The sequence below is a fragment of the Spermophilus citellus genome (genome assembly GCF_964194105.1).
Source record: "Spermophilus citellus genome assembly, chromosome: 17".
Classification (NCBI taxonomy): domain Eukaryota; kingdom Metazoa; phylum Chordata; class Mammalia; order Rodentia; family Sciuridae; genus Spermophilus; species Spermophilus citellus.
In genome coordinates, this window is record NC_138199.1 from 68,417,677 (window position 1) to 68,431,186 (window position 13,510).

At 41.7% G+C, this 13,510-nt stretch overlaps 1 protein-coding gene across 2 annotated transcripts; it reads left to right on the forward strand.

The window, feature by feature from the left end:
- The first annotated feature begins 1,586 nt into the window (after positions 1-1,586).
- Positions 1,587-13,115, forward strand: KCNJ2 (potassium inwardly rectifying channel subfamily J member 2). 2 transcript variants are annotated; one of them, XM_081271142.1, is made up of 2 exons: positions 1,587-6,298; positions 11,361-13,115. In XM_081271142.1, exon 2 carries the CDS (start codon positions 11,575-11,577, stop codon positions 12,856-12,858), a length of 1,284 nt encoding a protein of 427 aa, XP_081127268.1. In that variant the 5' UTR covers positions 1,587-6,298; positions 11,361-11,574; the 3' UTR covers positions 12,859-13,115. The 2 variants fall into 2 exon arrangements, with proteins under 2 accessions (XP_081127268.1, XP_081127269.1); XM_081271143.1 differs by having other exon boundaries at positions 1,587-5,530.
- Positions 13,116-13,510: the final 395 nt, after the last annotated feature.

Consider the following 13,510-nt stretch of genomic DNA (forward strand, 5'->3'; position numbering starts at 1 on the left):
AGATAAATATAAAAATATGACATCAAAAAGTGTGATACAGTTGACTTTAAAATTGTAAAATAAAAATGACTTAAAAATCGAAATATAGGGAAGAGGGGAATATGTATTACAAAGCATTTATTTATAATAGTTTTCTCCTAATAATGGGGTGTGGATTCATTTTATTTTCTATATTCCCCTACATCCTTCTACATTTTATAATGCTTTTAAAATCTTTTACATTTTTTTACAACGAGCATGCATTGTTTTGACAATAAACAAAGACTTAAAATACATTAAAAATAAAATTAAAAAGCTATACACTGTCAAGGCCCACATCCCCAAACCCAGGCATTTAGGTTACATACTCTTTTTTCCCAAAGTATCCTTTCAGCATTGTTGATATCACTCAAAATATGTTTCTTCATAGATTGTGGCATATTTCTTAAATATCTGCAAAAGCGCCCAGCCTTTCCTGTCTGAAGTCTTTTTCTTTGTTGTTACTTTAAGATAAAGCCAAGTTGCATGACTCTTGTGGTCTTCTGAGGAGGTATTAGTAAAGCAGGGAGACATTCTTCTAGGTGCTTGAGACACTAGACTCAGTTACCAATTGTAGCACATCTTACTGGGGGTATCTCCCACTGGGCTAGGGAGGGCACTAGGGAAGCCAGAGGCAGGCTTACTTCCCAGTGGCTACTGAAAGTGCTCCTGTCTCCTTTAGAAACACTGATTTCCAAAGACTATTTCCTTGGGTCTGCTCCTTTCCCCTTCTTTTGCATTATTTTCTTTTGTAAAAGTCTCATGCAATGTATTACCATAGCTTTAGCATGTCCTGCAAAGAACAAGAACAATGCCTGCTTCCTTCCGGGAAAGCCTTCAGTATGTGCTGGCTTATGGTTGGCCTTCGTATTAATATTTCATCACCATTATTAAATGATAAGACTGCTGAGCCACAGTATTAAGGCTCTTCTTCCCCCTGTGGTAGTGATGAGTGTGCATAATGATTGGCATTTGGCTCCTTTTCTGACCAATGAATGACCTATGCTTATGTCAGGACTACCTTGCCGAAAGAGCTGTCATCCCTGGCAAGAGATGATGAACTGAGTCTGTAAGGGCTCATGACCTTTGAGAGAATTAACCCCCCACGGATAACAAAGATGAAACAATCATTGTAATCATTGTGTTAAGAACACTAATGTAAGGGCTGGCCCTGCGATGAAAATGATATTTTCAGAGTATAATTGTCTCACCCACATGAGATTAATGAAGTCTTCCAGAGCATGACAGAAGAGGTAATTTACTAAATAGTTACCTGCCTGCTCTAGAAGTGTGAGTTCCTTTAAAAAGCAGTCCCACTGACTGCTTTTGATTTTTACCAGATTTGATGGAAAATAAAGATCATGATAATAAATGGACACAGGAAGCACTGAAATATCACTGAATGAATAATATGAATAATATGTGTATATATATATATATATATATATATATATATATATATATGTATATATGTGTATATAAACAGTTGCAAACACACAGGTACTTCCTTACCCAAAGCTTTTCTTCAACTATTCATAACACAGCAAATACAATCACTAAGGGAAGTAAGTACTATGCAAATCTAAAATAGATGCCATAAATTCATATCCTGAAGCTTTTTTATCCAAAAAGAAAACTGACCAAAAGAAGATGACTTCAAATCCCGCATCTGTTCATACTATTTCAAAATTACATCTTTAGACTTGTTAGATCGTATTTGGTTTTATTTTACATATATTTTTAACAACCGTAGTTACATAATTTGTCAGCCCAGTGCAGATTAGAATCAACACATTAGACAGAGCACGGTGACAGGCTGACAGATTCAAGGCACACTGTCAGAAGGAGAAATGTGAAGACTCATAGTAAGGGAGAAGGAAGAACACACAGAAAGGCTTAATTAAGTTTGGTCTAGAGTCATTTAACGGAGAGGAAATGGCTCTTCTGTACACTGATAGGTCCACCATATTGCAGGTAAAAATGAAATTGCTATGTTTATTATATTCATACTGAGTCATTATTCAAATCAAATTATACTCAAAAATATTTGTTCACTTCATTAGTCAGTTGACATTTATGGAGACTGACTGATGTCCCTGGCCAAGTGCAAGGCAACAAGGACATATAAATAAAAAAGACATTGCATTAGATTTTGCAAAGTCTGCAATAGGTAAGTAGAAACAAACATTTTTTTTTTAAAAAAAGAACAAATTATGCTACACTCTAAATAGGTACAGAGCACTCTAACAGCAATCAGAGAGCTGGATACAATAACGAAGAGAGAATAGTTTCCACCCAAACAAATTTCAATCATTTAGGAAAACTATTATGTAAAATGCTGCATTCCCAGGTATGCCAGATAAAAATGGCATTATTGCCATTTTGTGAAGCAAATAACGCTTATAGAATAAATCCTATTTTTCTTAGAGTAGACAGTAGACTGAGACACTGAATGAGAATAGGCCACTCTTAGAAGCATCTTGTAATTTATATACATGACTAAAAATACACAAGCCAATCCAGACATAATGGGTGTTTGGCACATTAGCTGAAAGAGGAGGCAATTGTGGTTTTGGTGTGTTCTCAGCATCCTTAGTATTCCTACTCATGCTAGTATGTCACGCATAGTAAATCTTCTACCATTTGAATGTTTCATATGTGTATTGTTATCTGAACCAGAAGTTGTGAACTCCTAAGGGCTGAAATTGCTCCTTCTAGGGCTTTCCTGTCCCTGTGTCACCCAGCATATAGCCAAAGCACAAAATACTTATTCAACAAATACATTCATTGAATGCAATATGAAAATGAGTATTACCCACGTGATAAGTGAAACAGCATGATTTTTAAAACCAAAACTATTTTCCAGTATATAAGAATTAATGCCTTAAAGTAGCATAATCGGTGGCTGTCACAAAAGCAGCAGATTGCAAATTCATCTTGACTACATTTCTAGCTAATCTGATGATGATTTGTTATCATCAATTAGTACTCAGAAGATTAATATGTGGTTCTTAATACCTGATAGATACAAATGTCAGGAACATCTCATTTCTTATTATTGTGGTCTTGAACTGTTTAATACAGTTATTAGAAGTCTGAAAACATGTTTAATTGTTGGGGATCAAAGGAAAGATCTGTGCTGCTAGTGAAACAATTACCCTGTGTGTCACATGCCCATTCACAACCTGAATTCAGATCTAGATCATGACGAATATTTGACTCTACTGTTATAGGTAGCTTCTCAGGAAGAGCATATTTGTCATTTCCCTGGAAAAATTTAATCCACGGATGGATCCCAACATCTAACTGCAATGGTGTCCAAAACTAATGGGGATATTTGCTAAATAAGGCCTGACTCAGCCAAAAGAGAGAGACTGACTAGAGAAATCAGTATCACAGATTGCTCCAAAAAAAAAGCACATTTGCCCAAGTGCTTGGCACGACTGAATTTTCCTAATAGGGATATAGTGAAAAGTCACTTATTAATTAGAATTCATTTATATGCTTTTGTTTTTAAAATGCAACATTTGAGTATGCAATGCTATCATACATTTATGGAGTTTGAATTTTAAAAATTGATTGTTCAGGGCTGGGGATGTGGCTCAAGCGGTAGCGCGCTCGCCTAGCATGCGTGCGGCCCGGGTTCGATCCTCAGCACCACATACAAACAAAGATGTTGTGTCTGCCAATAACTAAAAAATACATATTAAAATTCTTTAAAAAAATTGATTGTTCATGTTTCCTTACTTAGCTAAACAATTAAGGTAAAGATTCTATTATGAAAATCAAGTTTCTTACCCAAAACATTAATATTTCTTCAACTTTCTCTTATCAGATGTAATCTTTGCAGTATGTCATTCAGTCCATGGGAGAGGTGGATGAAGATGATGCTGATGATTGTTGAGAAAGACTGAGATATGTTTATTATGTGCCTTTAATAGATGCAGCCAATCATCTTAAACTTTGTACTCATTTCTGTAACGATTTTTGTATCAAATTGTCTTCCCCTGTGGTTGATTCATTTTGCTTAGAGTAGACTATTAAAGGAAAACAATTTCAACCCAAGTTTCAGAAAACTGGCATTTATTTCTGCATGATTGATTTTCAAACAGAGCTCATTACCTGGAGTCAAAAAGAGAAAAAAGTGTTGCCTTTCTAAATGCATTTGGTTCAGAAAACTAATAGCCATCTGCAGGTGCAACCATAGAATCATAGGAAAGAAGAGAAAATATATAAATGATTAATTTCCTTTTTCCATTTAGTTTTAATATATTTTAGGGTATTTATCTGAATCCAGACCATTTCTAAGATATCTAAGAGAAAGGGCATTTCTGAAGAAGCTTATGGAAGTGGGAGTGAGCTGTTAACTCGGTTTTTTTTTTTTTTTTTTTTTTTTTTTTTTTTTTTTTTTTTTTATCCTTTGGCTGATATAGGATTAATTTGTCTACCGGCAGGTTCTTTTAGCATTTGGGCTATGGCCTGGGTTCTTATGCATCCTTTTATAATAGCAAATATAATCCAAGCTATTTCTAAATAATACGTGACTTAATAAATGTTAAAGTAGCCCTCCCTTGTGTGAGACAGTATTCCCACGTACAAAGCTTTAGAAGTCAAAAAAAAAGGTTAGTAACAAGCCTGGGTGTACTGCATAATCCCTACAAACTAAATGGAACAGCACCGCCATTTGGTTATCAGAACAGTCACAGCACGTGCGTGACCTATTCCATACCCTTTTAATTTAAGTGTCTTGGTCAGAGCTACAAAACGAGGCACACTTGCTAACGCAGCATTAACTACGTAGCTGTAAAACCGAAGCACATTTCACCAGCACCTCCTAGGGGCCACGTGAGGATATGAAACTAGGAGGTGGGTACCCGCGCAGAGCCCTTCTTGGAATTTTGTCCGTTTCACGTCTCTTAATCGCCAAAATTCACCCGAGCTGGACAGTCCAGAATTAAGAGCTAGTTTGGCGAAGTTGCTGGTGACTCAAGGAGCCCCTTAAAAGGTCTACAAACACCGCCTGAAAGCGGCATTTGATCGCTTTAGGAAATAAACAGGAAAAAATATATATACAGGAATTGCAAACACAGGGGAAGGAAAGGACTTTTAAATATATCGTGTCCTTTAAGAGCGAAGCTTCGTTTGACACCGAAGAACTCAGAGATAATATGCGCTCACTTTCACACACACACACACACACACACACACACACACACACAAACGCACACAGATGAATTTGCAAACTTCTAGACTCTAGACCCGGTTAACACTGAGCTGATTTTTCAGGGTCTACACGCTCTTGCCTGGTTGCTGGGAAGGAGGGTTGGGAGGCGCTGGTGCGAGGGCAGAGCTGAGTGTCTGTAGGAGTTGCTGTTCCAGAGAATTCATTACTCTCTAATTGTTCTGATTTTAGATCAGCAGAGCGTGCCGGGCGGTGGTGGAGGAAGAGATTGAGGGCGGACAAGGCGAGAGAGAACGAGCAGTTCATCCTCCAGGGAAGTCTAGGCGCTTTGTAAGTAATTCTCCAACAGTCGGGAGGAGAAATAGCCCAGCAGCTTAGCAGTCGCTACACTTGTGCGCGTCTAAATCCCGTGGGGTTCTGCGTGCGGGTCCCAGCCCCTTTCCCCACTTAATTGGCCGCTCCTCTGCGCGCTGCAGGTCCCGTTTTGGAGAGACTAAGGGCTTAGGGTGGGAGGCAGGGTAAAGGAAGACGGCGGCAACCTCTCACCCCAGCACTGGCACGGCGCAGGCCCTTCGAAGCGGAAAGTGTGGGGCTAGGAGAAGGGTAGGAAGCTTTGCCCAAGGCCAGGCTGCAATTAGGCAGCCGCAAAAGCCCGGACGCGGACCTTCCCACCTGCTGCTGTCCCAGCTGGGCCGCAACTTCCTCCTCCCCAGCCGGGCCCGACTCCCGGACCAGGCTGGGAGGGTGGAGGGGGAGGAAGCGGCAGCAGGTTCCCTTGGCAGGCTGCGCCGCGGGACGCGGGTGTAGCATCCACCCCTCCCCGCCGCGGTTCCCGGGGCCACCGCGTGCGATTGGCCGGCAGCGGCCGGGGGGCGGAGTCAGAAGGGCCGGTATCGCGTGTACCGCCTCAAAAGAGCCCAGGATATTGCAGAGCGCACTGGAGCCCTGGCCAGCGCGCAGCCTTCCCGGCGCCGGCAAGCTGGGTCTTGGGAATTCTGGTTTGCTTCGGCTCACTCAATTTTACAAACCACTGGATCTTACATGCCTCTGTACCCCCCACTTCCACTCCATGTCCCCATGCTCCTGTGCCAGCAACAGGTAAGGGCTGCTGTGTGTTTTCTTCACTCCTTCTCTCTCGCTGTGTGTCCTCGGAAATGGACTCGGGCCACCGTGCCCTAAACTACCCTGCCCTGCTGCTCCAGAGGTGCCCAGCTGTCACGTTGCTGTAGTGCTCCCCCACGCTTTGGAGTCCCAGCTCAAGCCTATATAGTTTGTGTGCGCACCAGAACACCCTCGGAGCTAAAAATACTGAGACATGCTTGGAACAGTTGAGCAATAGAAACAGATTTCTCTGCAGCATCTGTTTGTGCTCATAACTTCCAATGCACCAGCTGTAGGGAGATACTGGGTTTGGAGGCAAGGGCTACAGTCTGTGTTCCATTCTCCCTCTAAGAAGGGTGATCATAGGGGAAAGAAGGTGGCTGAGGGGTAGAGGTGAAACTCAAGCCCTGGTCTCAGACCTTGGCAAACCTTGGGACACAGCACTATTTATTCTCTATCCTTGGAGTCTTTTTGTTGTTGTTGTTCGTTTGTTTTGTTTTGTTTTGTTTTTCGCTTAGTTAATTCAAGCATAGCTTCGATGTCTTTTTTTCCCCCCTAGTTGATTCAAGTATAGCTTCAAGTTCCAAACAGAGTGAGTTTCTCAAAGTTGCTTTGCTGGGTTAAGAGAGCAGAAGCCAGAATTGGATTTGAGCCTGAGAACCGCAAAACTTTCACATTGTATGTCACTCTGCCCTAAGCCATTTGTTATTCTTACTAATAATGGTATAAATGTCTAGCTTGAAGATACTGTGGTTTTAAGCAAGCAAAACCATCAAAATGACTTGATTCTGCAAAAATATTGCATCATAACATGGATTCATCATGACAGTTGAAAAAAAATAGAGATGGGAAACGGGTGGTTAGTTTGCTGCGTATGTCAGGCTAAGCCTGTCAGCGGTGTGGTTACTAGGATGAGGCATGGATTCTGGAGATTTTCATAAACTCAGAGTGTACCTGTTACAAAGTAGGGCATTATTTGAAAACCTGTTTAGGGGTATGCAGAAAGTACACATTGCCTTTTGCCATTTGTTTTCACATTAATAATCAATATATTGTCAAGTTTTCCCTTGATAAATATGTTTTATATCCACTGTGCATTACCTTTACACATATCAGTTTTTTCTTGCTAACTTCCAAGTATTATATTTGTTTTTGCCATGATCCTGAACAATCCTAATGTTCAGAAGGAGTGAGAAATGTTACTTCAAGGACAATGGGAGGGGTGAGAGTTGAGGGTTAACATAATTTCATTTTGCTTTCTGCCCCTCCTCCTTATATGTTGGGGGTTACTTAATTTTTTTGTTATTGGTATCCATAAGGAATATTTGTTTCACACCGTTGTGAATGTGGTATTTTCTTTTTTTCTTTCTGTAAGAACATGGTCTTTCTATATCCTTCAGACTCTCCAGTTGAAGAATTGCTGGCTAGCTCTAGAGTCCTTGTATGACTTTTGAGTGGCCTGATAGATTAAACACGTCTTTACCTAAACAGTTGGACCCTTTCAATTTGTTTTATGTGTCTATTTTTGTTTACTAAATCTGTGTATTTTCCATCATATGCAAATGCTGAGCAATGTAGCATGCATTGTTCAGCACAAATGTCAGAGATGGCATTCACATGGATGGACTGGTGCAACCCCACCCCCCCATGGTCCCCTCCCCCTCCCTTCTGTTTACTGAGCTTCCAAGAGGTTGCTTTGCTAGCAGTTGTGCTCACGTAGCAACTTGTGCCCAGAGCACACTCAGGCTGGTCTATATGGCGTCAGCTGGGGAATAGCTGCTCTGAACACTCATTAGCAAATCTCTCTCTCTCTCTCTCAACCTTGCACATTTTCTTCTGTCTATGTCCTGTCCTTAGTCAGAAACTTTCTTATTCACTGTACATACACCAAGACCATGTGGCAGAACTATTCTTATTTGCTCATGATTATCTTTTCCATGGTTATTATCTGTCTGTTGGAATTATTTCCTTTATGGCAAAAATAACTTATATTCCCTCCATTTGTACCATGTAACTCCTTGACCTTGTATTTATCCATAGCCCTCTCTCCTTTAATATCTACCTAAGATTGAAGTGCTGAACTATTTTTTTCCATTGCTTATGCTTAATTTTGGCTCAGCCTATAAATAGTCTTAACATGAACAGCACCACATGTGGCCTCTCAATTTCCCAGGAATACTTTCTGCATCATTGGTTATGGCTGGAATGAAATGATTATTTGTGTCCATTGAGTTTACTTCAGGCCCCTTAGGTATTTGGGCTGATAGGGGAATTCATATATTTTGTCATCAAATCAAATACCAACTCTCCAGAACTATAGCCATCAAGAAGTCAAATCATTTAATGTTCCCTAGACTCCTAATCAACTCTTTCTCAAAACATCATATGGAATAAAGGTGCATAAAAGTTCTGTGTTTTAAATGAAAGCTTTTCCCATAGATGTTCATGAATTAGTGATTTCCTTTGACAGAGGAGCTGGTAAAGATATCTCTATTTGCCTAAAGCCACTTGGACATGTGGGCAGGTGAACAGTAAAGGGGATCTTTGTGGTGACTTACTAGGATAGTTACCCTATCAGACTTTGGCAAGTTTTAGTCTTTTGTTATGTAATTAGCTCCTCAGACTCTGAGTAGATACAATATGAATGCACACATATATACACATAAATCTGTTTGGGGGTATATTTATTTGAAGTGATCAAAGTTCCCATTTTGCCTTAAGCAAAAAAAAAAAAAAAAGAAAAGAAAAAAAAGAAGAAGAAGAAAAAGAAACCAACTCTTCTTTTCCCCTTTCCAGGAAGAAATGGTAAAATTTCTAAATGATGCTCCACATGTGGAACAAATTCTGTCATTAGCAATGGAAATAAGACAATAATAGTCGCTTGATACAGGCTATTTTCAAGGTTCTGAAGGCGGACAGCTATTCATAGGAAGTTGGTATTGTGTGGTTTGTAGAATTTAAACAAATGTCCTAGGGTCAAGATTTTTGGGAAGTAATAATGCAGCCTTTAGTTTTCATATGATGGTTATGTTTTAATCCGAAAAGAGTGCAGAAATAAGTCTGAAGAAATTTGAATCTGCTTCCTCATGTCCCCCAGTGGTAACTTGGATGGAAGGATTGTTTTGAATTGTGAAGAGGGCATTTCTTGGTGTCAGTTTATAATAAAGGGTCCTAAAGCCAAGCAGAACTCAAAGATACTAGCATACTTTAAGGAAGTCTCTCTTTCCCCTTTTTCGGAAAAGTACACCTGCATTTAGTGTTACATTTCTGTCTCTGTGTAGAAACGCTTGGCAATTCCATGTGAGCCAAATACACTGAAATCCCTGTATTAAAAAAAAAAATATTTCCATGCCCAGGATCTTGAATCCTGAGGAATATGGTTCTTTTTTTCTTTTGTCCAAGTGCAAACTTCACAGGGAAGCAGACAAAACATTGAAGCAGGTGGAAATCTGGGAAGGCACAGTAACTTCTTTTTATAAAGTAATTCAAAGGCACTTTCAAATCGGGCATCATTTAGGTGTCAAAAGCTGCCAAAATGTAACACACATTGCAATTTTCACAGATGACTAATCTCAGGAAAAATGTGTTGGGGCACATTCTTGCATAATAACTTGGATGTGGAGGGAGAAGTCAAAAGATTGTAACGAGACATTTTCAAAGACAATGCACCTTGCCTCATTTTAAAGGGATGCACAAAACTAAGAGAAATGGTTTGCCTGATTTGTTTGCAGCTGGTTTGGCTGCCAATGGTTCTGTTAACTGCTTAATCTTAATGCGGCTTTGGGGCAGGGGTGGGGGGGGTAGAAAAAGTGGAGTCCTTGTTACCAGGGCTTCAAGAAATTTCTGATCCTTTCTATGTATTATTGTTCATTGTCCCCCTTAGACACGGGAGATGGATTTGATTGTTCCAGAAGTTGAGAACCACTGTTATTTTTTTTAGTTCTAGGCTCTGTTAGCTTTGCCTATATGTATTTGGTGAGGAAAATGACTTTCTCTTAGGCTTTTGATAGTGAGTCAAGGAAAAGCACAGTTTTTTTGGAGCCAAGATGGGATGTGAAATCAAGTAGGCAGTTTTTACCTAGGAGAGAATGAGGCAATAGGAGAAAACTGAAAACTACTGTTTGCTCGTGTTAAGTAAAGGTGAGTGCCTTCTCCATAGGAACCTATTGCAAACAGAAGCACTCCAAGCGAAAGCCAGCCGACTGGCATTTATGAGCCACTTTGATTACAGAGTTGTCTCTGTTTGAGGGAACACAGCATTGGACCCACACGAAATGGGTTCCTGCCTTATCTAAATCCACTAAAGACCTGGTCCTTTGGCACAAAGGTGCTTACTTCCTAGCCTGTCATTACACATGGCAGTCCCCTCTCTGGAGAATTTCAGGACTCTCATTGCTAGGCAACAGAATCGCTCTCTATTCCCCGGAGCAAATCTGTGTCTTCAAGTCAGAATCACTTGCACTAACTGAGATGTTATCAGGCATTTCTGCACAGTGGCTGCCTCCAGCGTGTGAAATGATGGAGCAAGCCCAAACAGTACCCAGCAGCCGGGATCCATTTCAGACGATCCTAAAGGCTGTCTGCTCAGTTTTATCATTTAGGCAAAATAGTCTGTACCTCCCAACTTCCACCTTGCCGTCAAGGGCTGGGATACTATCCCATAGTGCACATGCAAGTCTATTAATATCAAGGCTGCACTCACAAAATGTTCCCTAGACACGTCCTGGTTCTAACAGCTTTGCAACAAGCCTGGCCACCAGAAAGTCTTTCTTCTGTGTAAGGACTTGAGAACCTAGCAAGTAGAGAAGGGAAAAAGAAGATAGAATTCAGCGGCAAAAAAAAAAAAAAAAAACGTGAGAGGAAAAAGAAATTCTGGCGGAATTACTGTCCTAAATAACTTGATGAGTTTATGCTTTCAAATAAAAATTGAAAACAAAAATTAGGGGACAAAGAAATTAAAATGCCTGCAATTCAGTGCTTTCTCAGGGCAGGGTTTGTTGTTGCCTTAGGACTCTCTTAAGAATGACTTCTGTAATGAATGGTCTGTCTTTCCTTGCAGGACATGTTCCCTGGATGTCTGCTGAGTTACTAAGGTACCTCTGCATGTCAGTTGACAGACCTTGGTAGGACCCCAAGGCTCCTGGAGACACCCATCTCTCCTGATTTTTTGTGTACGTGTCCTCACCGAACATTCAAAACTGTTTCTCCAAAGGGTTTTGCAAAAACTCAGACTGTTTTCCAAAGCAGAAGCACTGGAGTCCACAGCAGAAGCGATGGGCAGTGTGCGAACCAACCGCTACAGCATCGTCTCTTCGGAAGAGGACGGCATGAAGCTGGCCACCATGGCGGTTGCCAATGGCTTTGGGAACGGGAAGAGCAAAGTCCACACCCGGCAACAGTGCAGGAGCCGCTTTGTGAAGAAGGATGGCCACTGCAATGTCCAGTTCATCAACGTGGGTGAGAAGGGACAACGGTACCTCGCGGACATCTTCACCACGTGTGTGGACATTCGCTGGCGGTGGATGCTGGTTATCTTCTGCCTGGCTTTTGTCCTCTCATGGCTGTTTTTCGGCTGTGTGTTTTGGTTGATTGCTCTGCTCCACGGGGACCTGGATGCATCCAAGGAGGGCAAAGCTTGTGTGTCTGAGGTCAACAGCTTCACGGCCGCCTTCCTTTTCTCCATCGAGACCCAGACCACCATAGGCTACGGCTTCAGGTGTGTCACGGATGAGTGCCCCATCGCCGTCTTCATGGTGGTGTTCCAGTCCATCGTGGGCTGCATCATTGACGCCTTCATCATCGGCGCGGTCATGGCCAAGATGGCCAAGCCCAAGAAGAGAAACGAGACCCTTGTCTTCAGTCACAACGCCGTGATCGCCATGAGAGACGGCAAGCTGTGCTTGATGTGGCGAGTGGGCAACCTTCGCAAAAGCCACTTGGTGGAAGCGCACGTGCGGGCGCAGCTCCTCAAATCCAGAATTACTTCCGAAGGGGAGTACATCCCCCTGGATCAGATAGACATCAATGTGGGGTTTGACAGTGGGATCGACCGTATATTTCTAGTGTCCCCAATCACTATCGTCCATGAAATCGACGAAGACAGTCCTTTATATGATCTGAGTAAGCAGGACATTGATAACGCAGACTTTGAAATCGTCGTCATACTGGAAGGCATGGTAGAGGCCACTGCTATGACCACGCAGTGCCGAAGCTCCTACCTGGCCAATGAGATCCTCTGGGGCCACCGCTACGAGCCGGTCCTCTTTGAGGAGAAGCACTACTACAAGGTGGACTATTCCAGGTTCCACAAGACTTACGAAGTCCCCAACACTCCCCTTTGTAGTGCCAGAGACTTAGCCGAGAAGAAATATATCCTCTCAAATGCTAATTCATTTTGCTATGAAAATGAAGTCGCTCTCACAAGCAAAGAGGAAGAAGACAGCGAAAACGGAGTTCCCGAAAGCACTAGCACAGACACCCCCCCAGACATAGACCTCCACAACCAGGCCAGCGTACCTCTAGAGCCCAGGCCCTTGCGGCGGGAATCCGAGATATGACTGACTGATGCCTGCTCTGGAATACTTACTTTACTCCACAGTCTGTTGGTCAGAGGCCTGAAACAAGTTAACAGACGACGGTACTGGTCAAGAGGTGGGTCAAAGCAAGTGGCCACCAGCGACTGAGGCTAGCACAATGGTTTCAAAGAAAGACTGTAAGCTCCATGATTGATGTAAAGCACTAACCAGGCCTTTGCGTGACCCGATGGCACATACGTGTTGTAGACTAAGTTGCGGGCTTTTATGTGTTGTTTTGTGTTTTTACAAAACTTGAATTTGCAGGCAAGCCTTGGTTGGGTATCAGACGTATCCAGAATGCTTCTTTTAGGGAACAAGAGTGTTTTTAATGGCATAACAAAGGCAAGACTCTGCCTTAATTTTTTTTGAAAAGCTGCTAACTACATGAACACAAATCATATTTTTGTTGCAGTGTAGTTTTTCTTTTATGTGATTTAAAAGTCAGTGTTGAACTTTGTTGAAAGCTCACGATGCGCTTCAAAGTGGCAAGTATTTGGCTATTAACTGCCAAAACTGAGAGCCTGATTTTTTGGAGGCCAGTAATCTGTTTCCTAGAACTGATCTCTCTCTCTTTTCTCTCTCTCTCTTTTCTCTCTCTCTCTCTCTCTCTCTCTCTCTCTCTCTCTCTCTCTCT